The sequence below is a fragment of the Phoenix dactylifera genome, chromosome 10 (assembly GCF_051530095.1).
Source record: "Phoenix dactylifera cultivar Ajwa chromosome 10, Ajwa_hap1_PhDact_Kaust_v1.1, whole genome shotgun sequence".
Classification (NCBI taxonomy): domain Eukaryota; kingdom Viridiplantae; phylum Streptophyta; class Magnoliopsida; order Arecales; family Arecaceae; genus Phoenix; species Phoenix dactylifera.
The window spans coordinates 32,408,451-32,433,905 of NC_143199.1; the positions used below are offsets into that span (position 1 = coordinate 32,408,451).

Consider the following 25,455-nt stretch of genomic DNA (forward strand, 5'->3'; position numbering starts at 1 on the left):
CTCTGAATTCAGCAATTATCGTAGCCGAAATCACCCTCAAGTATAACTACTCTAGCCTGCAACACCTGCCGAGCATAGCCCAGATTGGCCTATACCATCTTTAGCTCAGTTTCTGAAACTGAGGTGTCGAAGATCTGGCAATGATCCTTATCCGAGTCAAAGGCAGCGCCCAACTAAATACAGCATCGCTCCAGGTCGGGCCACTCTGTGCCGGTTGCGAGGATTGGGCCGTCTTAAGCATTTGTCAACGCAGTCCGTGTGGCCCGATCCGGTAGCGTTTCTTAATTAGACCTAGGTGGGCCTAATACGCTGTAAGGGGTGCCAAGAGACTACGAGGATTTTGTGGGCCGTTCGAAAGGCGTTAACCTTCGCGGGACCTATAATAAAAAGCAGTTACCTCGGGCAAACGGATGTTGCAATAAAGGGAGGGGGGAAGAAGTCAAGAAGAAGAGAAGTGGAGGAGGAGGAATGGCGGTCGCCGGTCTCTATCGGCGAGCTCTCCCCTCTCCGCCGGCGATCGAGTTCGCCTCAGTTGAAGGAAAGGTAGTTCTCCTTCGATTCCCATCATTCGTACTACCTTTGAATCCCGATTCATGTCAAGAAATGGGGAAAGTCGCCGAAATTTCTAGGGTTGGATTTTGCTTCCTGCTGTTAATCGCCGGATTGTTGTATTTATTTGATTGTGATGCTACTCTAGTCGTTCTTGAACTTGATCTTGATACATGAGGTTTCTTGCTACGATCTTCTTTACTCACATTTTCCTTATCTGATCTACTCTGGCTTAAGTTTCTCAAGTTCAGTTTTTTTTTTTTTAAAAAAAATCAGTTCTTATCATATTTAAGTTTTGACTGTCGTCCCACTTATTCGACAGTCTAGCTTCTTGCACGCTTTGATGTTTTGCTAATCCTGGAAAGATGATTATTGCCAGGTTGATTTATCTATATAATCAGCTGTTTTGGAGCAATCCCATGCAGAAAACTGACAAAATAGATAGTACAAAGTGCTGAAATGTTTTTAATCGGTAGTAAAGAAGAGATCGATCACATTTAGATTTTTGAAGAATCTATTAATTCAATAAAGTCTACATATTTAACCATTACAGTATTATTTCTTATTGGTAGAGCTAAATTGTAATTCCAAAGTGAAGATCGTGTACACCTTTATTATATTGCAGGTAGCTGAGAAATAAAAGAAAGTGCCGAGTTGATTTATTTGGAGGATTTTAATACGTTTTTATAAATCTGAAAGGATTCTACAAATATCTGTTTATATGAGCATTATATGTCCCCCCGCACCAGTCATTCATTCAACTTGAAGATTCAAATAGCATGAGTTGACCCTTTGTTTAGGTTTACTTCCATCATTTATAAATTAGTGTTTGAAGTACAAATAACAACGGTATTAGCATAGTGATGACTATAGACTTACCTGATAATAGAAAGTGGCAAACTAGTAGTGTCTTAGTTTGTTTACCAAGAACCAGTCTTGTGAGCTTGACACAACAATTTACAACAGAGAGGATTAAACTTTACCAAATGTAGCCTCTTTTTTTTTGAATGGAAACATAACCTGATCTCTAATGCCCAGAGAATGAAGTTATTATGGACAAATATTGGTACAATATAATTTCAGAATATTAACTATTTTTGATCATTCTAGCATCTGTAATATGGTTGGTCTGCCATGACCCAGGTCATTTGCTGCCTTAGACTTAGAATTAGCATCTACTTGGTATGAAACATGGAGTTGTACAAATTGTGCATAAAAAAACTGATTGAAGATAGTAAATTGACCTAATCCTTGTTACAGATGAGTCTGATACTCCATCCTCTTCTTTTCTTTTGCCTTTTTATTTTTACTTGTAACGCTTATATGAACCTCATGTTAGTTTACTGTCAAATGACTTATGATGGAAGTCATTCAATGGAAATTCCAGAAGAGCATGGTGCTTCAAAGTTTTTTTTTTTCTTTGATGAGTTTAGTATATTTTCTGTCATCTTTCTTTTTTCAGTAAGATGGTTTTGTGATGTGGAAGCACATGTTGGTTTGAGTTTCATTTACAATGCAGAAAGTTAATTTTCTGATAAATTGTTTCAAATCTGGTTTTACTACCTTGATTTAGTGTCCACTTGACAATAATATAAATGTAAGTGTTAAAATACTGTACAATTTTCTTTAATAATCTTATTCGTTTTATAATTTGGTAGCGACTCTTCTCTGAAGCCTTTCAAAGTGGAACCATGGAAGGATTTTTCAAATTAATTTCCTACTTCCAAACACAATCAGAGCCTGCTTACTGTGGATTGGCTAGTTTGTCAGCTGTCCTGAATGCTCTTGCTATAGATCCAGGGAGAAAGTGGAAAGGTATTTGTTGATAGTCTAACTCTTGCAAGGTTAAATGGTATGGAATTTCACAAATTGGATAGTCTAACATTTTATAATCATATTTTGTTTGGAATCCCTTTTCTGTAGAATCTGGTGTAAAATAATGAGATTGATTTGCCTGTTTTGTTCTTTTTTCATACTTGTCTTAATTCTTGGGACAACAGACTATATATCTTCAGGATCTCCTTTTCAGGACCTTGGAGATGGTTTGATGAGTCCATGTTGGACTGCTGTGAACCTTTGGATAAAGTCAAAGTTGAAGGCATCACATTTGGCAAACTTGCTTGCTTGGCTTACTGTGCTGGAGCTAAAGTTGAAGCTTATCGTACAAGTCACAGCTCCGTTGATGACTTCCGTAACCATGTTATAAAATGTACTTCCTCTGAGGACTGCCATCTGATTGCATCATATCATAGGAAGCCTCTCAAGCAGGTTTATGTCTGATTACAATATTTTGTTTTTTGTTAGTGAAATATTTATTTTTTTTTTCTTTGGTGAATTCAAATGTAACTTCAGTATATCTTGAGTTCTTTTAGAAACATATTTGTTGGAAAACTTTGTTTCTCACTCTCTTCCATGGTTTATAGTTCTGTATAAAATGTTTCTTCTGTAAAATTTCTGGTTTTTGTCTAATTGAATTGAAGTGGATGGACCACGATACACGCTTTCAGGTGAAATGGCTTAGTTGAAGATGTGTAAAATCAACTTAATAAATATGATTGTGTTCTCTATAAAGTGATGTTTTTGTTTTCTCACATTTGCCATCCATTATTCAGTATTTTGGTCTTTGTAGTTGCTTAACCTTTATATATTCTATAGCATATCATTGCTTATCAGGATTACTCCATGAAAACACTACTCCATGCTATAGACTTCACATCACAGTTAAAACAGCTTATTATGAATCCGTTTGTACTCAATTTGATATCTGCATGTGGATACACAGAACAACACAACAATGTATGTATACATATACAGAAATATGCAAGACTTTGCTGTAAATTTGTTTGGGAAACCTTAAGATTCACTGGATGATTAAAATTTTGGAAATATTTTGGAAACTTTAATATTACACTGGTGGGTGATATAAGAATTTATGTTGTGAATCAAATTCTAGTTAGGGCATTTGATTATGCTATTGAGTGATTTGGGTCAGAAGTTTACGATTTCTAATACGTGATAAACAGTAAAATGGTTTACTGAAAGCTAGATGAACTTTCGGTTTACACATCATGCCTTTATAATCTCATATAAGTTGTGATACCTCTTAACTGCTTCATTTTTCCACATATCATCTCCTATAGCTGTTTTTGTCCTCCGTTTCTCATATCACCTGGTGCATGTTTCTGTCCTCCTTTTGGACAGAGATAGGGTCACATATTTTTATTAACTGGTATTGGAATAAAAATAGATATGAAATCAATAAATATGTTTTATTTATTGGTAATGGGATAATATAAGTTATTTGCATTCCTGTCTTATCTCACATATATTCATTTTTTTTATTGCTGGAATTGACAATCTGATGATTTTATTCTTGTAAATTTGCAGACAGGAAGCGGTCATTTTTCACCAATTGGTGGCTACCATGCTGGAAGTGACATGGTACTCATTTTGGATGTCGCTCGTTTTAAATATCCTCCTCACTGGGTCCCCCTCGAACTTCTTTGGGAAGCCATGGATACGATCGATGAAGCAACTGGACATCATCGGGGGTATGCAAAGCCTTTTATTCAAACTGCTTGCTATCATTTCCTGGATGTATGAGAGGTATATCTATCTTATCTGGGAATGTGGTCAGAGGGTCTTAAGATACGACCATTCTCCATTGCTTTTCTTTGTTACTTATTTGTATGAATCTTTGTGTTCCTCAAGAGATTGCTATCTTGAAAGTTATGATGAAATTCCTTTTCCAGAGTTTCATTAACATTATGTGTATTTACATTTCTTTTATCGACTCTTCTGTTATATTTTAAAAAACTGTCTGAAACTGACCACGATTTGATCTAAAATATTGCACTTTAGGTTGCTCGATTAAATAAATTGATGTCTAATTTGTATTTGAAGTTGTATGAATGACATTCTCCTCTTCATCTAACAGTTCTCATATTTGACCTTCTTTTTATTAGCAAATATTGAATGATACATGCCAGTACTTTTTATTACATTATTTTTGTCCTTTGTGTTCCTATATCCACCTCTTCTTCTTTTGCATACAACTCGTTGGTCATGGTCAACTGGTGATGTGGCTTTTTATACATCCATGATGGATGTGATCTTTTCTCTAAGAAACCATTCACATCTTGCTTCATTGACTTTCAAGCTCCTGATCTTTCACAGGTTCATGCTTTTGTCAAGGCTTCAGAAAGCAGCATCTTTGCTTTATACCCTGGTAATGATATTAATTCTTCATCAAATGTTTTTGGCATGTGGATTCTGATATGATCAGTTCAAATTTGTGCATTTGTGTAAAATATTGATAGAACATCATAATCTTTGGATACGTAAGATGTTTAACAATAATCAGTTGCTCCTTTGTTATCAAAACAAGATTAAAACGTACAAGGAAGTGTTGATATGTTCAAATATTAAAAAGTTACTTGCGCACCATTTTACATCTAATTTATATCCTGCAGCATGCAACTCTTAGTTTGTACTTGAACTTTGTACATTTTTTGTTTTTGAACTTTACATCAACATTTGTTATATTATTCATTATCTCCATGAGTGAATAATTAATATTGCCAATTCCGGGATATGCTTAGAGCTGCTGTCATGAGAGCTGGGTCAGCATGGCTAGGTACTTGATTGATGATGTACCTATTCTTTTAAAGTCTGAGGACCTAAGCAGTGTTCCAGAAGTTCTTTTGCTTTTATTCAAATCCCTACCCGCCAATGCTGGGGATTTCATCAAGTGGATTGCAGAAGTTAGGAGACAAGAGGAAGATGGGTCAAGCTTAAGCAAAGAGGAGGAGGAAAGACTTGCTGCAAAGGTCCAGTTTTTCTTCCCCTACATTTGCATTTTCCATCTCTTTTCTATCTCATCTCTGAATCTTCATGTGCCGGCCTTCTGATATCAGGAAGAGGTACTGCAACAAGTTCGTGAGACTGAATTATACAAATTTGTAGCAGACCTTTTATCTTCTGCAAGCTTGTGTCGCAAAAGTTTCTCATCTTTAAGCAACAATGATTCATTATCGGAGATTGCAGCTTCTGTCTGTTGCCAAGGGGCGGCAATTTTAACAGGGGGCCTTGGAGTTATCCAACAGTTTTGCTTTAGAGCAACATGTGTTAAATGCTTCAGGGCTAATGGAGATGCACCCATAACCGTTGTCTCCGGGATGGTTGTTTCAGGCAAAAATGAGCAAGGAGTTGATATGCTTGTACCTGAATCAACTGCAAAATCAAAGAGTTGTTGCAGTTCTAATCCAAATGATTGTGTCTTGAAGCACCCAGGAAGCAGTGATGCTCTAACTGTTCTGTTATTGGCTTTACCCCCCTGTACCTGGCAGGGTATAAAGGATGAGAGGCTGTTGGCTGAAATTCATGGCCTCTTTTCAACCGAGAATCTTCCAGATGTTTTGCAACAGGAGGTAGGAGTTTCTACCTGCATATCTTTTTTTTCCCTGGTACCCTTAAGCATCCCATTTGAGAGCCAAATTTTGTCAGTTGCTAAACAGGTGTCTGGTTAGATCGGGTAGGTTTGAGTTTCCTTCTTGTGTCATAACATTAACAAACTGAAAACGATTCTTTTAAACGACCATGGCAGGTTTTGCACTTGCGGAGGCAGCTCTATTTCCTCAACAAAGTTCAGGATAAAGACATCGAAGATGAGATTTTATTGCCATCACAACTTTAATGCAACCAATTTTTTGTTCTCCTCTACAAGTATCTGGGAGGATATTGAATCCTTCTCATGCTAGTGTAGATCTAGCAATGCCTGACCGGATATACACTTAACCATCTGTCAAGCATGTTCGCATTGTTCCTGTTTACATGATGCATGTAATTAATTCTGGTGTAATGTACAAACAGCGTTTCTGTTCTGGATATTAAAGAGTGAAAGAGGGGGAAAAGGAAGGTTTGAAAGGGTTGAAAAAAATTTGCACATAATTAGATCTTGGATGTTATGTTTTAGTAATCAAAAAAGTGTATAAGAAAGTAATGGCAGGGCATTTGAGTTTAGCTGCTTCATGATTGGAATTGGCTGTTTGAAAGGCTTGCTCATGAAAGGGAAGTTTCGTGATTAATAACTGCTGCATAAGAATGTAATGGGGAGACAAGACTGTAGCTCCATCTGATTGGTTGAATTTGGCGTTATACTTCCTGTATGTTTGCTTAGGCTGCATCCGATTTTCAGTTTTAGGATTACTTTGATATCTTCATAGCTGCTAATGGTTTTTCTGGGGTTGGTTCTTCATAGAGGAGATGGCACGACCAGAACTGGCTGGAAGGTCACTGTTACAGGATTAGGCCATTCAATATACATCACTAACCCTGTAAGTTATTTATTTATTTATTGTTCTTTAAAAACCAAGATGGGAGGAAGCCTTGCCGATGTCAGGATGATGGCGGTATTTCAATCCAAGTTGTTCCTATCTAACTTGTAGTAACTTCACGAGAAATTTTATTATCTGATATCAGCCTATATTTAGACTTTTTTAAAAAAAATTTTGGAATATGATTTTGAGAATTTCGCAATCTTTCATTTTGGAATCAGATGATCTGCAATTGATTTGCTTTTTCTTTATCTTTTTCATATATACTAGCAATCCAGGTATGTAATGCACGGTGCTCCCACCATTATGAGGGATGGGAGCGTTTGATGTAGACAGCATTATTCTTAAACTATTTCTGAATTTCGGACCCGCATTCATATTATAAAAGAATAATCCCAAGACTCATCTTCAATCTAAATATATTTAATATATATTAAAAATTAATAAAAAAAAGTGTGTAAGAGATTGGGGAATAAAAAAACCATGTATGAGAGAGAGAGATGCAAATGGATTATATATCTAACATTTCAACCATTTTTTTATAGCTATCAGCGAGGAGTATTAATATGAGATTAATATTTCATGATAGACAAATCTAATCTGAAGACTTTTTATCAAGAATTATTCATAAAATGAGTTACATGATGAAAAAAAAATAATTGGAAACTGACGAGAAGCCAATCTAGAGCTACCTAAGTTCCTGGAATGGTGATAAGATTGGAGATAGGGCAACTTGATGTGCTCAATTCAATTGTGTAGGCATTCATCCAAATGGAATCTACACCATAACTATAATTGGGACTGTTTGGCTGCATGAACAAGCCGGTCATGCGTAACCTCCACATGATGATCCGTGTTGAGAAGCCATGATGCATATATAGAGGAGAATTTGAAGAGTGGTTGAGCATTCCCTTACCTAAAAATTTGAACAAGATTTAAAAGGTATTTTAACTTATCCATAGAATTTAGGAATAATTAGTTTGGTGTTCTCATTGCATAATTGGAAATGATCAAGCTTGGGTTGAAATTAACTTCAAGCTTGAAATGCTTATTCAAGCTTGGTTTGTTTGCTATTATTTCAAGCTTAATTCAATCCTAGTTTCGAACCAAGCTGAACAAGAGCCTAAATGAGCAGTATATTAATACTTGATCAAACCAAAAATTAATTCAAGCTTGAGCCAAGCTTGGTTTAAGCTTCAATTAGCTTCAATTAAAGCTTTATTTCAAGCTTGGTTAATCTAAGTTAACATTTAAGAAATTCAAATATCGACATATATGCCAACTAAAGTCTTAATTGTAAAATAAAAGTTTAGGAGGAAATACTAAAAATTATTGATTATGCTGCGACCTTATCGAGCCTAGCTCGAACGTGTCAATTGTTTTTTTGGGCTTGGCTTGAAATTATTCTTGAGCTTGAAATGCAGGGTTGAGCTGAGGTGATTTTCTGGGTTGAGCCTGAGCCAAGTTGAAGCTGTTTGTTTGTTTTGCCACCTTTTTATCGATATTTTTGTCCATTTTCTTGGGGCTGAACTATGCCGTGAGTAGGGATGGCAACGGATCGGATATAGGTCAGATTGGCCAATATTCGTACCTGATTCATAATTGAAAATTTATTACCCATACTGTCATGCACTTTGTCTTGGGTTAGGTTGGGTAAAGTAGATGCAGGTCATGGCGGGTCGGATCAGGTAGACAAAACAGCTTAGGTTGGCTCGGATGGTTATAGCTTAGTTATAATTAATAAGATTACAACGGCTACATAAACGGAAGAAGTGTAAAACTTATTCTTTTGTGACTCAATTTTTGATTCAGGTAGAGAAAATTCTAGTGTACATCAACAACTACAATATATTATTTTAAAAAAATAGTTTATACATAAATCAAATTAATTGAGGGCTTATTAATAAAATAAATAAAAATAATAGATTGTTGTAATTTTCACCAAGTATAAATGTTTTCCCAATTTTAATAATAATAAATTCCTAAATAAAAGATATTAAGAGAGGGGTTGAATGAAGGTTATATTATATCGAATTGGATTCAAGGCGGAGCATGCCATTATCTAAACCTGCTTCGAGTATTGAATTTAAGATCCATACCTGCCTTTAAGTTTAAATGGATTGGATAAAACCTGTCCATTTGGGTCGAATCAGATGTACCTAATGGATTGGCTAAAATTGCTACCCCTAGCCGTGTCGGCTTAGAGTGGGCTTGGGAGTTTATCAGCCTGACCAGGTTCAAGGTTGGGCCAGTGTGTCGGCTCGTGACATCGAGCATAGGCCCGGCCCTACCCGATAAGTAATCGGGTCTGAGTTCGAAGCCGGCCTGGGGAGTGCGTAAAGTGGGAGCCGGAGAGGTAGCTGTCCTGGATCCCTAATTCGACGTCGCCCGCCCTCCTCCGCTGATCGGCGCCCATCACCATCTTTCCCCGATCCTGGCTCCCAACAGGTGCTCCTCCTCCTTTCCTCTACCTCTCCATCCCTCCCTCCCACCTCCTCCCATCGGCTCCCCCCTCTCTCTCTCTGTGTCTCGCCGCCAAACACTGCACCCCCGAGCCATGTCACGGCCCGTAGGCGGGAACTCCTCCTCCTCCTCCTCTTCTCTCTCTCTCTCTCTCTCTCTCTCTCTCTCCCCCTCCTTCCTCCGGTCCGGCGGAAGCCACGACCTCGTTCCGGAGACTCAAAAATCCACCCCTCCCCTCCCCCCCCCCCCCCCCCCCCCCTTCTCTCTCTCCCCGTATATTTGTGGGGAGCGGTTCGTGTGGGGCCCGGGCCCTTCCATTTTTCGCCGGGCTGGACTCGGGCTTCAGACTTTGATGCCGGAGGCAGGGCGGGATCCAGGGCAACCAGGCCCGGCCTGTAAGATGCTCTAGTGTTCGGTTTTAGGATTCGGATTCTTCTAACAGCCGATCCGTTTCTTTCTTCCCAACTGCGTCTTGGTTTCTCCTACTAAGAACCGGATTCTTGGTGATTAGTTGAAAGGATGGGAGAGGATTCGCGCCCTCGAGGAGATGGAATGGAGCTTTTGCAGCAATTCGAACTTATTCTGGAACGCGACAGTCTCATGTAAGCTCATAGTTGAGGGGAATTGCTTTTTTTCCTATATATATCGAAGGTCTATTTACTTCATCCAGGAGATCTTCCTGAGCTGGCTTCAATAGATTCTAAAAAAGTTTACACAAACGAATCTTTTCTTTTTTAATACATCGCCATGTTTTCGTGTTTACTTTTGAGTCCAATTATTACTTATGTACAAGCACACGTCATGAATCACATTATGGTCGTTAATTGAATCACTTCTGCGGAAATCCCTCCTCATGGAGGATTCAGTTAGTTTGGGTTGGTAACATGACAATGGGCATGATCTAGTGTCCCTGATATGTTTTCATTGACTACGTCATTCTAATAGTTAGTAGAACTGGAGTGATGATATTACTGTCAAAGCTTTAGCTTTTATTCATATCTGTTTCTGTATGTTTTTACAATTGTTTATTTATTTATTTTGCTTTTATGCTTTGCTTGTGTTACCCTGGTGCTGTAATTTGAAGTAATCTGCTTGTGACAGTGTTTGTGGTTGAATTGCTAACATCGGTAGTTGTAATCTTCCTGTTCTTGTTATTTCTATCCTTATATGTTTAATTTTACTTATCTTCCAACACCTTTAGGGCTAAGGTTTCTCAATTCATTTCTTTTTTTAAATCTCTTCAGTTAATATTCTTCACATGTATGCAGCAATGAAATAGGCTTTGTACATCCATCCCAGTTTGCATCATTGAATGAGGATCTAGGTGGTTCGCTACCCCAATCAACCAACATCGTTCAATCCCCAGATGGAATCATGGATCCAGATATATCAGAGTTTGGCGTAATCCAATATGACAAGACAGCTTTCTGGAACTACAATCATAAGTTGGCCATCTCAATTCAGGTGTTACCTCAACTATATAGTGCTGCTCTGCATGCATATAAGGATGTAACCAGAAGTTATAAAGGGTCTATCAACTTGTCTCTGAATCTAGATGCTCCTGAGGATACAGCTGCCCTGGCAAATTCCAGTCATTTGCTTGAAAATGAGATACTAAAGCACACCAGGGCTCTTTTAATTCTAAGCTGTGACTTTGGCAGTGCATGGAATTCCAGGTCATTTTCTCCCCTCATAGTGGTATATGAAGTTTTCTTTCTCGGTCAAACTTCATTCCTATTAGGTTAATTGCTAAAACAATGCAATGACATGCCCTCTTTTTCTCATCGATGCATGAGGGCACTAGTTACCGGTTTTCATTAGAAAGTATACATAATCTTCATGCATTTTCTCGAGGACTAGTAAATGTTGCAGAAGATTAGATTGTAGCTTTTGACTTATATTCTTAAACTCTTGACATAATCCAAATAATTCTATAAACCTAGTGCTTTTTAAAACTCATGAAAATACTCTAGGTGCTCGGGCTATATCATGGTATATCAATATTCTATTAGATGCATGGTTCACTTCATGATATAATGATAGAAGGTGCCATGTGGCAACATAAATTGTCCAAACCATTTGCTAGGTAGGGAATAGATAATTAAATAAAAACAACAAATATAGCTTTCTAAACATATATTTTTCCCTCTCTGCTTTGTTAGTTATGCATAATAGTTGCTTTAATCTGTGATGCAGGAAGCTAGTACTTTCAAGGAAATATAAGTTGTCATTATTTATGGATGAGCTCGAGCTATCCTCGCTCATTCTCTCATATTCACCAAAAAGTGAATATGCCTGGAGTCATAGGTAATATTCCCTTTGTTCTGTGAACTTCAAATCTTGTCCTATTCAATAAGGGAAGGGGAAATTTCTATTGGATGTAACAGGTAGTGTCATTGGTTTCAATATTGCCCTGCATCTGTATTCTGATTTATAGGTGCAGGCATCTCTTATGATATTATCTCCTTATCCAATCCTTCCTATAATGCATTTCAATTTTTCCATGGGAAAAAAAATTGTAGGATACCATCATATTGACCTATTTAGAAGCTGCGGTTTCCTGTAAATTAAAATCCTAGCAAGCAATTAACTTTCAAAAACAACAAGAGTCAGAATTCTTCCTCAGGAAGGCTGGTGAGAGAAATCTGACCGTTGCTTCTTCTCAAAATGGTTAATAAAGTTAAAAACCCACACTTTCTATTCCTTTTCTGAGTTTATCACCTCTAAACAAAATTGTCCTTGATTATTCTGTATCAGATGTGCTTTTTTACTTTGTATTGCCTTCCTAGTTTTCTCTATCAAGTAAATCAGTGGTTTTAATAAAACATCAATTGTTTTCAGGAGGTGGGTGATCAAGAAGGTTGCAGATAATTTTCAAAAATTGCAGGAGATTGTAGAAGAAGAATCTGAGCTTGTGAAGAAAATAGGAGAGGTTTATTTTAGTTCAGTATACATATGCTTTAAAATCTGAAGTTTATTAGTTTTAATTGTTAACAAAAGCTTATTTATGAATTTTTTTTTCTTTGAAATGTTTTGTTGTTTACCGTCTGATAAATGGTATGATGCTACCAGCAAGGATGTATAACTGCACAAGAGATCTTGATGGTTCTTGGTGGATTCTTTTATTAGGGAGAATATCAACTATCAAGTGACATGGTCCTTGTCTAGGGAAAACTTCATCATAATCCTTCACCTCATTGCCCTTTCTATCCGTGATGTCCCCCTTTTTTTTCCTCTTTGGTGCAAAGGTTGCTAACTCTAGAGTGTTCTTGTTTCTTTTGGGATATGATCTAATGTGAGAACTGAATGAGAAATATTACTTATAAATTTATGCATGATTATGTAATGCTTTGATACTTGCATGTGTTTGTATACTCATTGCATGCTTTTAGGGAATCTCGTCTTTTGTAGCCTGTTGTTTCCTCATATTACTCATAAGACCCAACACCCCCTCCCCCAACACACATACACCCTAAAACAAAAAAGGGAATAAAAATAAGTATAATTTATATCTGCATTGCCTTTTCATTTTTGTCACTATATATTGGGAAAGCAGCGACTCTGCTTGAAGTTCTAAAATAGTCTTTTGCATTGTTGATTCTTTAACTTTTGTTTTTCTATAATTCTTGGGTTTTCATTGACATCACCAGTATGCGGCTCTATTATGGACTCTCCTTATGCCTGTGATATGGCACCAGGATGGCAGCAAATAACAATTTTTGGCATTCATAATTTTTTTCTTCTGTTATGCTTATGTTTCTTCTTTTACTTTTGCAGAGATCAAAAATGAACTATCGTGCATGGAATCATCGTTGCTGGCTTACTTTTTACATGACAAGAGCGCAGGTTATATTAGACTTTTGACATGGTTTTTTTTTGGGCAATCAAGTGTTTGTATACCTATAACAGAGGTCTGATAATTCGAAGGATTTAAAAAGTATGTTTATCACATATTCATGGAGAGTATTAATTAGAGTTCTTAAAGAGGTTATATGGTTAACCAGTAAACTGAGTTCTGCTTTTTATTCATTTGACCGTTTTACCATTTGAGGCTGGTTCTCATTCACCAAAATGTAGTAAAGACTCTTTGATTTTCCTGCCTATTTTTAGTGGCGTGCAACCCTTTTTTCTGCACATATCTCTGTAAAGTTAGTCCTTTGTAGCATAGCAGAAAGGTGACGAGCGATTTGATTGCCAGGATAATACTTCAAAGATCAACACCCAAATGAAGTAAACTGGATTGAAAAATTCTTCATTTGGTGAAGAAAGTTTTCTTCAGAAATTTTATTAACATGTCAAAATGTATTAGATGCATATTTATAGGATATGAACCCTAACCCTAATTCAGATATTAAACCTAGTACAAAGCAAGAATTATTCTACTACAAATATAGAAACCTGGCTAAAATTTGATACTATCTCTAATGGAGAATTTATAGGTAAATCCGGCAATCTGCTGCATTGCATCACTTTGGCTAACCTGCTGGCTCCGGTTACTTGGCTTGGTCTGACTAGTCATGGCACCTGCTGACTGCATCTAGTGCCGCATCACTTTGACTAATCAAAACATGTTTAATTACTATCATAATTGATGTGCCTAATGCCAACATATGTTTGCAGGTTCTTGACGAGCTGTACAAATCGAGAAAATGGGCTGAATTGCATGTTGCTGATAACTGCTGCTTCCATTATCGTAGGGTGAGCTTCTCTGTCAGCAGTGATTTTTTGCTTAGGATATCAGTTTGGAGACTTCTAATTCATAAAAATAACTAATAAACAAAATTGATAGTGCTATTAATGTTATAGGATTTATTTCCATTATTTTGTATGTTTTTAGTTGAAGGTTTGTTGAAAAATAACTATCATTCTGCAAGGATTCTAGATTATATTGCTCCTATCTTTCTTTGTACACGAGAAGTTTACTGTGATTATCATTTCCAAACGAAAACAACATCGAGGAGAAGATACCACTACCATTGTAAAAATTTCTAATTGCACCTTTGCTGACCAGTAAATTTGATTCGAACAGATATTCCTGATTAAAATACCATGAGAGGCCAGAAAAACTGCTAACAGGTTCTACAGTATTCACTTGGTGGAGTCAGTGCAATCCATGCAAGTTGTAACTTTCAAGAGATCTCTTTGTTGTTTAAGGGGATGCGCATGTAGTAAATTAAACATTATCCAGTGTCTTTATAAAATTCTTTTGGATTGCTCTTTTGCTACTAAGCTAGTCGCATAGCATGATTTGTGCCTTGTAAACTTTAGATATCATATTCTTCTCCATTGTGCAGTTTAATTGGCTGATCTAGCCACTAGCCTGCAGTCTGTACTCTTTCCCAGCATAGGGGAATTTAGGGAAGGTTCTATTTTTAGGGGAACTGTAGCTATTGATTTGGTGGACTTGCGAAACAACCAAGTGTTGGATGGGTGTCAACTTTCAACAAAGGTCAATCACAGAATTAGAGTGAGTGTTGAGTTTGAATCAGTCATGAAAGTAGGTCTCTTGAGTTGTAAACACCAAGTACAGACAGGTAAACATATCAAAGGTTGAGACTATATCCGAAATAGAAAAGAGAATTCGCAAGGGGACCACTTATAGTGTTATAGTGGGAATATAATATCACAGTCATTGTATTAGCTCCTTGTGACTTGTTTAGCTAAACATCTTGGAGATCTTAAATAAGTTGATCTATGGAAGTTTTGGGTTTCCATCTTTGCTGGCTGGCATTGTTTAGCCTCTATCAATTTCTTTAGTTAATTTAGTTTCCCTTAGTATGGTATATGTTGTCTTTTGGCAATAAGCAATATATTACCAATATGCAATTTTACTATTGATTTTCTGTTTCCCTACTTGGCTGCAGCGCTTGATGCTTAGATTGCTGGAAGATAGTCTTTTTAAACAAGATGTGGGAGACTCTCTTGATCACAAGTCTGAAGTTGCGTTTGGATGGGTGGTATAATTTTCTTGCTATGCGTACTCTAAGTCATAAGAAATCTTAGTATACTGTTGTCTTACCTTTTAATTATCTTGTTTCCTCGCAATAAAGATTCATTTTACTATTATCTGGTTTTATTAAAGGTCCTAGTCTAAGCTTTGTTATCTCTCTAGATTAGAGGGGTCATCGTTCATTCTATTTTCACTATTTTCACAAAAAAAAAAAAATTGTGGCATTTTTATAGGATTTTAATGATATTCTTTAGTGAGTAGACCGAAAACAGTGGAATAAAATTACCAGCCACATGATTTTGACAGGAAGAGCTCAAGTGGAATGAGATGCTTATTAAACGCTATGTGGGGAGAGAGGTTTGGTGCTTCCCTGCTCAACAATGAAATATGTTATGGATTCTTGCATTGTCCTTTTACGAGACAAATGTCTGTGCTTTTTCTTGTAAACCTTTTGTAAATTTTGGTTCTTCATAAATAACAGTGATGATAGTATCTTTTTTTTAATTTTTGAATTTTTATAAGGCCTTGTGGGTTCATCGGCGGTTCCTATCTCAGTGTTGGGTTAAGCACTTTGCCACAGACCAAGAAGCACTTGCCCATGTTTCAGAAGATCATTATGACAAAAGCACTGCCTTGGATCTTTTTCTGAGCAAAGAGCTGCAACTATTGCATGCCTGCTTGGATGTCTCAGCTGATGGATTTGAGGACCCTCAAATTCAAGCTCAGCATGCAGTGTCTTACATTCTATGGATGTCAAAGGTCCAAGATCTAAATTTTTTTAATTTCCTGGAATTATTATGTGAAATTAATTATTTGTTTCATCGATGCTTTTATATCTGTAACTAATGCATGATATGATGGTTCTTTACTTGTCCCCATACTCTTTGTTACAGCAAATTCCACTGCTTGAGAAGTGTAGGCTTCAAGAGAGGTTGAGAGAGGTGGGAGACCTCAAGGTCATATTTAGGAGGACAAGCCTGGAGAGGTCCTTACTTTGGGAAAGTTTACTAAATTGACTGCCAAAAGCAGGAAAGCTGTATAGATGGTAGCTGCTTTGAGTGGTGTTAACTCTATGATTTTGTGCATACTGCCCCTCCAACTATTATACATCATTTGTATGGTATCTTCAGTCAATCAGATGCATGCTAATTATTGGATCAGTTCTTGCTTGTGCCTTTGGGTCTCGAGGAACCTGATGAGCAAGATCCAGCTCATCACTCCAGAAAGATTGTCGATGGCAGATAATTATCCAAAATCGTATACTGGCTTTCATGTTTTACCATCCTATTCATAGTATCTGATATCTAACCAGGATGCTGGCATTATCATATTTATTCATAGTGTGTGCTTCAATTTGTTGTTTCAAAAATCAGTATTTTCTCTTCGCGACAGAAAATAAAGAAGATTCTCTCTCTATTATTTCATTGCTAGAATATTTCTCATGACATTACTGTATTTCACTATGCTAATGTTGAAATTTGTAGATATCAATGCCATGGAAATATTTTTTCATACTACGCATAAGATACAAGAACCCCCTAGGCGACAAAAAATAGAAGAGAAGACAGTTGTACGCTCGTGCATCTCACGTGAGATGTCACGTGTGCAGATTCTGAATGTTGTTGTTCCAATCTTCCCAGCCTCTGGGTTGCATCACAGTCAGCTCGTCCAGGTAGAGGTTCAAACTCTGTTTCTTTAAAATCATTTGTGAACTTAGAAGAGAAATCTAGCTCTCTCTTTTTTGCTGCCATAATTCTTGAATAGGAAAAAAATTCATGTTTAGCACTCTGGAATTCCAGTATAGGGTCAAGATAATTAATAATCTAACGATATTTTTACATGTATTTCTGCATGCAAGAATGCAAGGTGCAGGCTCGGACTGCATGTGGATACTCTTTTGGATACGTTATCACACTATTATGAGTTAATATGATAACTAAATAATTGGCATCAAAGCTAACTACATGCGAACCCAAATGAATTCTTTAATCTTATGATTTGATATTGCCGCCGCTTGACATGATAATGGTCAAGATGTTCAATACGTAGGTTTCTAAATCTCTGGGGGAAACCGCACATTTGCAGGCCATAAATTTTGAGCTGACAGACTGGGATATGATCCCATTTCGTCCGTTCCTTTTTCGGGAAAAAATGCATGCTGTGTAAGTTACTGTAACTTGTTTTTACGGGGTCATATTACTAAACAATTCGAGAGCCTGCTTAAAGAATATTAAACTGAAATTGTGCCATGGTCCACGAAGACATGACACGTAAGGTTTAACATGGGATGATTGTCAAGCCAGGATTTTTTTTTTTTTTTTTTTTTTTTTTGATACAACGGCTGCCCTCACTTGTCATACCAGAAAAATGGCAAAGCCCGGCGTTGAAAAAAGACATTGTAATGCATATATATGGTATCCATTTTTTATTAGAGCTACCAAATAAGCTAGCTGGTGGTGAGCTAGTTTGAGTTCTTGCTTGGAATTTGGCTCCGCTCGCTTGAAATTGCAAATATGTATATAATTTTATATATTATGCATTACTCTATTATTATTGTATAAGAAATAGATGATATTATTATTTTATAATTGTTTTTTGATTAATATAGATTATGTAGAATAGAATGTATTATAATTATGTGCTAAAGTTATAATGGGGATTATTTCTTCGAACCATATAAGTAAGATTCCAAGATGAGGACCTACATTCAAAAAAAAAAAAAAAAACGGGGGGCATCCAAAATAATCTTAAATTATCATGGGATATCTTAAACAAGCCATGCGTGAATAGCTCTACATTGCTTCGAAATTAAATGAGTTAGCTCGAACTTAGTTCGAAAATAAAATGATAGAGCTAGAGCTAGGTCTAGCTTGGCTCATTTCGACCCACAGTGGAAATACGATGTAACTGCATCCCGAACCTCGTGGATGCACTTTTGAGTCACTGGTTGTCGGTTCCTTTAGGTTGCGTTTGTTCTAGTGCTATCGGCTGTTAATGAGCCGAGCTGCTCGGTCTCGGCTTGGTAAAAGCTCGGCTCGGGCTCGGCTCGTTAGTCAAACGAGCTCGAGCCCGAACCCAATATGAGGCTCGTTTACACCCGAGCTCGAGCCCGAGCAGCTTACGAGCCCAAACGAGCTCTAGTCTCCTACTGAAAAATCTTATTTTAGCACCATAATTCATAAAAATCTGACCACATAGAGAAAAATAGCTTGTTATCGAGCCCGAGCCCGATTACGAGCCCGAGCTCGTAATTGAAACGAGCTTTACGAGCTCAAGCCCGAGCCTTTGCTTTGTCAAGCAAACCCGAGCTCGAGCCCAATATAAAGCTCGTTATCAAGCCCGAGCCCGAGCTTCTGTGAAACGAGCCGAGCCGAGCTCTCGGGCTCGGCTCGGCTCGTTAACGGCCCTAATCGGAGGGGCTCGAATTTCGAATTACACACCATTCGGAGGACCCTAGTGTCTGGATTGGTGCAACAGTGAAGTTAGGCATGATGGGGTTGGGGCGGACTATGTTACTTGACATATTATTTCGATTTTTTTTTGCCAACCATAAGTTTCTTCACCTTCTAGAAATAATCATACGCTTCATTGGTAATTCTTAAGGTAATACCAACGTTGTATAGTTTTTTTAAGTATATTTTCCACAAATAATTTATCTTGGAATATCTATATTTGATGCGAGAAACAACTCATATGACCAATGTTGACCGTATAAGTATTACACATGTATGAAGAAATTGGCATTTCTTTCCCACCACAGAGATTAGAAATATGTCAGAATTTTACATATAAAATATTAAAACTTTTTAGTAAGAAAAACTTTTGCTTGGTTATTATTAAAATTTATTATTTAATATATAATAAAAATTTGGTAATTATTTTTTTTATTTATTATGATTTATTGTATTGCTATATTAGGAGAAATAGGAGAGAAAAAGTTGTGCCATGCGCGGTAGGGTCAGTCTTAAACGAGTCCCGTGCATCCCAAGAGGTTACCTGAAGAGAGCTACGTCTTGCTGCTAGACCACGTGGCGAGAAATAAACCATCTCAATTTGCTCCGCGGGGCACCGTAACGAGCGTTCGCCGCAGAAACAAAGGAGGCCTCATCTTCTCTCCCCCAACCCAGGTCCCCTCATCGCCAGTCTTCGAAGCGGTCGAGTCGAATCGGACTGAACAGGACCGGAAAGAAGGGGGTGGGAATCACCGGTCAACGATGACGGAGGCGATGATTCGGAAGAAGCCGGGGATGGTGAGCGTGAAGGAGATGCCGGTGCTCCAGGATGGGCCGCCGCCGGGGGGTTTCCCGCCGGTGAGGTACGCGCGGCGGATCCCCAACAAGGGCCCTAGCGCCGTTGCCATCTTCCTCACCGCTTTCGGTGCCTTCTCCTGGGGCATGTACCAGGTCGGCAAGGGCAACAAGATCCGTCGGTCAGTCCTTCCTCCAGCACCTGATCTGTTCTTTTCTTTCTGTGATTTGAGGTGTTTTTTGGGTATTTCCTTTGTTTTTAGGGTTGGGAATTGATGATGTCGATAAGCCAGATTAATGGAGGTTTTACGGATCCGATCTTCGTTAAAATATTAACTTCGACTTGTTTCTTGACAGTGATCTAGTTAATTTCAGATCTTTAGGTCATAGTTTGCGGGAAAGATTAATTTTTTTTCAAGTCTATGCTGTAAAAACTTATTAGAGATTTTTGCCTTTTTCTCGTTGGGTTTGGGTTTGGATGTTGAAATTCCGAAGATGACGGAGGCTCGTCGATCTAGTTGTGAACAAATATTAATTTTTAAAATTTGTTATCTGACAGCAATTTTCTTAAAATATTTTTGATCTGTAGATCATAACTTGTGAGAAAACGGTCTATCTTTTTATGTGCATGGTATTTTAGCAATAAGAAAATTTGTGGTCAGAAGGAAAATCACGGAAATTAGGGTATTGTTTTGCCATATCTGGTCTCTGCGGAGGTGATTAGTACCTATCACCATCATCATTATCTTCTTCTTGCTATCGCCTGCTGTTAATATACCATTTTTTAGGTGTTGGATGTTGAGAAACCAAGGTCTATGGAGTTTTCTTCATCTGATTATGATTAGATTATAATTTAAATTTGCTTTTTTATGCCATAAATTGTTAGAAAAGATCAAACTTTACTAGGATATGTTGTATTAACACTTTGATAATTTAGCATTGAAGCAATAAGCGTGGAAATTAGGGTGTATTTTCCCATTTCTGTGCTTTGTTGAGATAGTCAGGGCCCATGACCACCATAGGTGCTCTCTTCCTCTTCGCCCTGACATGTCATCGCTAATGTACTGTCTTTTGGAGTTGCTCTTATGTGAAGGTGAATCATTCTGAATTCAGAAGTTTGGTGACTACTGTTTTTGTAGCAGTAGAGAGTAGAAATATGTACATTACAACATTATATTATCTACAACTAACATCACCTGACTATGGCCCTGTTTGGGGGAGCTGTTGGCAGTAGAGCTGTTGGAAGTAGAGCTGTTAGTAGTAGAGCTGTTGGAAGTAGAGCTTTTACAAAAAGCTGTTTGCTGTTTGGTAACTACATTTCTAAAGTGCTGTGGCACTTTATCATTTGTTTGATAAACAAACTGAAAAAGTACTTTTGTATGACAAAATGACCATAAAGGACATTACTAGTATTATACAATAGTGCATAATAAAATATAATATATATTAATACATAAATATATGATATAGTATAATATTAATGTAATGTAACATAATATTATTATAATATAGTACTATAACATTGTATACTATAGGATAATAATTTAATATAATATTAAATTATTTAACATAACATAATATTATATTATATTATATTTATAGTATAATACAATAATAAATGTATAAAATATTACAATTATTAGTATAAATTAATTTTTTACTCTTTTGATGACCATTTATTTCTCTAACAAATTTTCTAACTAGGTGAAAAAATTGGTTAAATAATTACTAATATTTTTATTTATTTATTTATTTATTATTTTATTTCATTGAAATATATTTATTTATTATTTTATTTATTTATTTATGCATTCATTTATATACATATTTATTTATTTTTCTTTTTTTTCTTTTTCTTTCCTTTTCTTTTTTTTCTTCTCTTTTTTTTTCTTTCCTTTTCTTCTTTTCTTTTTTCTTCTCTTCTTCTCCTTCCTTCCTCTCCTTCCTTCTTCTCCTTTCTTCTTCTCCCGCGAAGCTGGCGGCGCCGGAAGGGGGGCCGGGCCGCGGCGGCCGCGGGAGGAGGGGGGCTCGGGAGGGGGCCGGGCCGCGGCGGCCGCGGGGGGAGGGGGGGCTCGGGAGGGGGCCGGGACGGCAGGCCCCGACGACCGCGGGGGGAGGGGGGGCTCGGGAGGGGGCCGGGACGGCGTGCCGCGGCAACCGCGGGGGGAGGGGGCCGGGACGGCGGGCCCCGACGACCGCGGGGGGAGGGGGGGCTCGGGAGGGGGCCGGGACGGCGTGCCGCGGCGACCGCGGGGGAGGGGGGGCCTCGGAGGGGGCCGGGATGGCGTGCCGCGGCGACCGCGGGGGAGGGGGGGCCTCGGGAGGGGGCCGAGACGGCGGGCCGGCCGGGGAGGCAGCGGCCATGGCGGCCCCTTCCTCCCCTTCCTTTTTTTTTTTTTTGCTGTGTGGTGGGTCGCAGCGGCGGGGGGCTCGGGAGGGGGCTGGGGGGCGCGGCCACGGGTGGCTGGCGTGGTGGATGCCTCCCCAAAAAAAAAAAAAAAGAGGAGGGCCGGCGGCATTGAGGAGAAGGAGATAGAGAGGGAGAGAGAGAGAGGGGGGGGATGGTGAGAGAGAAAGAGGCGGTGGGATTGAGATTTTTGGGAGGAAAAAGAAACTTTTAAATGAGGGTATTTTGGTCAAAAATACAGCTTTCCGACAAAGCTAAAAACAGCGTTTTCGGAAAGCTCCAAAATTGAGTTTCTGCCAAAAAGCTGTTTTCAGCTTCCCGCAAAAGCTGAAACAGCTTCTTGGAAATTTTACCAAACATACTTTTTTACCTAAAAGTACTTTTAGAGGGCCAGAAAGTGCTTTTTGGCCCTCCAAAAGCTCCCCCAAACAGGGCCTATAACAGCCTAATGACCGGTCCATAGTTTTGCAAATCTGACTGCAGAAACTGCAAGTTTTTGTACATTAAATCAGCTTGTTAGGCTCAGAGATGCTCATGTTTTGCTCCCATGTGAAACTGGTTATTGCGTAGCATTACACCATTTTGGGTATTCGCATGCATTCAAACTAGGCCAGTAAAATTCCTAAGTCATCTATTAACTTTTGGATCGGTTATAGAACCAATAAGAGAAGTTTTTACGAGATAAAGCGATCAGCAAGGCCCATCCCTTGTCCGATTGAATAGATATAAGAAAGAGAATTAGGAACCACTGTGTTTCTGGTGACTAGGGATAATGTACTGGTAAATTGAATAGTAAATTGTTTCTAGGATGTTGGGTGATAACAAAATATTATATACCCACAGTCAAACCTTAGAAACAGCTAGGGCTGTCAATGTACTGGGCTGGCCTGAACAGCCCAAAAACCAAAACCAGAAAAAACCAGGCTTGGCTTAGGTTTTAGGGTTGTGGGCTGGGTAAGGCCAAGAAATTGAGGACCAGTCAATTTTCAGGTCAGGCCCGAGCTGCAAATTCAGAAAAAAATGAACAGGGCCCGGTTCTAAGCCCGAACCAACCCCAAAGAATAAAGTGACCTGACAGGCTGACATCCTTGGGCCAAATCTGGTCCTGGCTGGCTTGGGCTTGAGGTTTAAACCTCAGGCTTGCTCCGAGTCTAGGGCTGACCCAACCCATTAACACCGCCTAGAAGCAGCACTCTTTAAGTCTTGGTATAGATCCTATTTCTGGAAAAATCTCCGCATTCCTGCTTTTATTTCAGAAAAACAACTTAAAGTTCCTCTTTCACAACTTTTTGTGGTATCCACTTTTTCCGGCACTCACTAGGAAAAGAATGATGGTAGCTTGTAATTGTAGGATCTTACAAGGAAATTTCTTTGGGATTTATTGGCAACACATCTCATTAACATGACCAAGATTTGGTCTTGATAGTGGTATGCTTATTTTCTGTGCGTTAGTCTTGGTTTAGGTTATACAAATGATTCTTGGTAAGCAAGTAAGAGCAATCAAACTTTGTGTTGCTTGGTGTGATTAGTTTAAGGTGTTTGCTGCCTGCTCTTTAATTTATTGGGATCAACCTGGACTTGACCTGCCATTGAACATTAGTTGCTTGAGCTAAACCCAATTAATGTATATCTTGAATTTATTGATTGCAATGCATGGCTCATATAACTGATTGTTCACCAGGTCCCCTTCCTGAATCTTGGTTTGCTCATGATGAGTGGCAGTTGAGGACCCAAAAGTTGTTGCTTTTTTCTTTAACTTCAATTCCTTCAGATTGGGTTTACATGTGGCTGACAACTACAAGCAGCTCCTATGGTTTGAAAATCTTCTCTCCCCCATCTTAAACCCCCACCAGTGTTGAATATGAAATGCTAATCTGCAAGCCCTAGTCCTATCTATGCTTATTGAGTTTATGATGTTCGGCTCTCATATTGGCAACAAATTCTTTATTCAAACAACTCTTCACCGGACCATCCTGATATTTTCATAGCGTGTCTATACAACCTCTATCGGTTCCCCACTATGTTGTGATACAAATCCTAAGCTTTCCTGGTTGAACCAATTCTTGCTAATTATACCTCAAGTCCACCTCAGTACTCTTATCTATTACACATTGCTTATTTTAGCCTTTTCCGTTGCCAGATATTTCATAGTGTGCGGCAGTGTCTGATTATTTGTTGTTTAATTACAGTAAGAATTTTTTTCCCCTAAAATCTGTTTAGTATATTTAGGCACATTTTTGACTAATCATTCTTCATGTAATTATGATGCTTGCTGTATTGAAATCTTTAGTGCGCTCAAGGAAGAGAAATATGCTGCTCGCGCAGCAATACTTCCCATGCTTCAAGCAGAAGAAGATGAAAGGTGAGGACTGTATCTTACTTTAAACCAGCTCTTTAATAATATGTAGGTTTCTGACCCTTTTTATGAATCTCCTGTTGGGTATCCTTTGATTTGCTTGTAGATTTGTGAAAGAATGGAAGAAATATCTGGAAGAGGAGGCCAGAATTATGAAGGATGTGCCTGGGTGGAAGGTTGGCGAGAGTGTCTACCACTCCGGGCGATGGGTGCCGCCGGCAACTGGTGAGCTCCGACCAGATGTGTGGTGAGAGGGTGCGGTTCATACTCTCGGTTTCAGCTGGATCATCTGAATTTGAGTTCCCTGGTCGTCCAATTTGGCTGGAAACTCAGACTTTATCCATCATGTCTGCAACTGAAATTTCTCGTCCGTGCATTGTAAACCCTTCTACTGATTCATCTTGCTTGGACAGATGGAAGGGTTCGTTCAGTTAATAATACCATAACTCGCAATAACTTTTAATTTTGTGTTCTTGTCTGCATCGGCGGCGATGATGGCTGGAGTCTTGACTTGTTTGTAAGAAATGCCTGGGGATTGCTAAAGAAGGAAGGCAGGTACCTACCTACATGCACATCCGGATGAAGCTGGATACGCTTGGTTTGCATGCTTGAATGCTGATTGGCTTTTGAGCGGCTGTGCGTCGGCAGAATGTGGGCGTGAGAAGTCGTCATGTTGATGATTGGAATATATAATCGCTGTAGGTGCATCATCCTTGCCCGAAATGGGTATCAGATCGCAAGGCCGGAGATCAGAAGCTGGACCGGCAAGCGCGATTGGCGGAATGATGAGGGCTGTGGTCGGCTTCCCAAAATTGCGAGCATCCGTCTCATTCTTGATAGCTGTACTCCACGAACGATAATAGGTATCATGACAGCCAACACCTGGGGCAAGGTTCCCACCACCACCGATTCTACGCAATTAAGAGCATGGTGATAAAAATTTTGATGGAAGACTTACCTTGAGTCATGGAATCCAGGCTGCTTCTTCACACTCCAAGATTCGTAATCTGTTGAAATCCTTAGATCATAGGCTAGCGGCGTCTTTCTAAAGAAAAAAGCTCTGTATGCGTGGGTTATGGACAATGCGACTACGAGAGGGTTATGACGATGGCTGGTATCTATCATGCAGCTAAGATTGTGATATCGAA

General features: G+C 38.6%; 3 protein-coding genes across 7 annotated transcripts; all 3 read left to right on the plus strand.

Annotated features, from left to right (window-relative positions):
• Positions 1 to 386: 386 nt before the first annotated feature.
• Positions 387 to 6,635, plus strand: LOC103706919 (glutathione gamma-glutamylcysteinyltransferase 1-like). 2 transcript variants are annotated; one of them, XM_008791188.5, is made up of 8 exons: positions 387 to 543; positions 2,208 to 2,364; positions 2,579 to 2,817; positions 3,937 to 4,100; positions 4,726 to 4,777; positions 5,151 to 5,378; positions 5,466 to 5,978; positions 6,155 to 6,635. In XM_008791188.5, the coding sequence occupies exons 1-8, from the start codon at positions 469 to 471 to the stop codon at positions 6,242 to 6,244; spliced, it is 1,518 nt and encodes a 505-aa protein (XP_008789410.4). In that variant the 5' UTR covers positions 387 to 468; the 3' UTR covers positions 6,245 to 6,635. The 2 variants fall into 2 exon arrangements, with proteins under 2 accessions (XP_008789410.4, XP_026660384.4); XM_026804583.4 differs by having other exon boundaries at positions 413 to 543; positions 2,550 to 2,817.
• A 2,554-nt stretch (positions 6,636 to 9,189) lies between these two features.
• Positions 9,190 to 16,721, plus strand: LOC103706918 (Protein prenylyltransferase superfamily protein). 4 transcript variants are annotated; one of them, XM_008791186.6, is made up of 11 exons: positions 9,191 to 9,332; positions 9,859 to 9,949; positions 10,616 to 11,023; positions 11,544 to 11,654; positions 12,189 to 12,279; positions 13,125 to 13,193; positions 13,968 to 14,045; positions 15,212 to 15,304; positions 15,604 to 15,654; positions 15,820 to 16,056; positions 16,191 to 16,721. In XM_008791186.6, the coding sequence occupies exons 2-11, from the start codon at positions 9,867 to 9,869 to the stop codon at positions 16,311 to 16,313; spliced, it is 1,344 nt and encodes a 447-aa protein (XP_008789408.3). In that variant the 5' UTR covers positions 9,191 to 9,332; positions 9,859 to 9,866; the 3' UTR covers positions 16,314 to 16,721. The 4 variants fall into 4 exon arrangements, with proteins under 4 accessions (XP_088562252.2, XP_008789408.3, XP_089782074.1 ...); XM_088706126.2 differs by lacking the exon at positions 11,544 to 11,654 and having other exon boundaries at positions 9,190 to 9,332; XM_089925948.1 differs by lacking the exon at positions 16,191 to 16,721 and having other exon boundaries at positions 15,604 to 15,723; positions 15,820 to 15,959.
• A 2,677-nt stretch (positions 16,722 to 19,398) lies between these two features.
• Positions 19,399 to 24,770, plus strand: LOC103706915 (NADH dehydrogenase [ubiquinone] 1 alpha subcomplex subunit 13-B). Its single transcript, XM_008791179.6, has 3 exons — positions 19,399 to 19,726; positions 24,242 to 24,313; positions 24,414 to 24,770. The coding sequence occupies exons 1-3, from the start codon at positions 19,512 to 19,514 to the stop codon at positions 24,556 to 24,558; spliced, it is 432 nt and encodes a 143-aa protein (XP_008789401.1). The 5' UTR covers positions 19,399 to 19,511; the 3' UTR covers positions 24,559 to 24,770.
• The last annotated feature ends 685 nt before the right edge of the window (positions 24,771 to 25,455 follow it).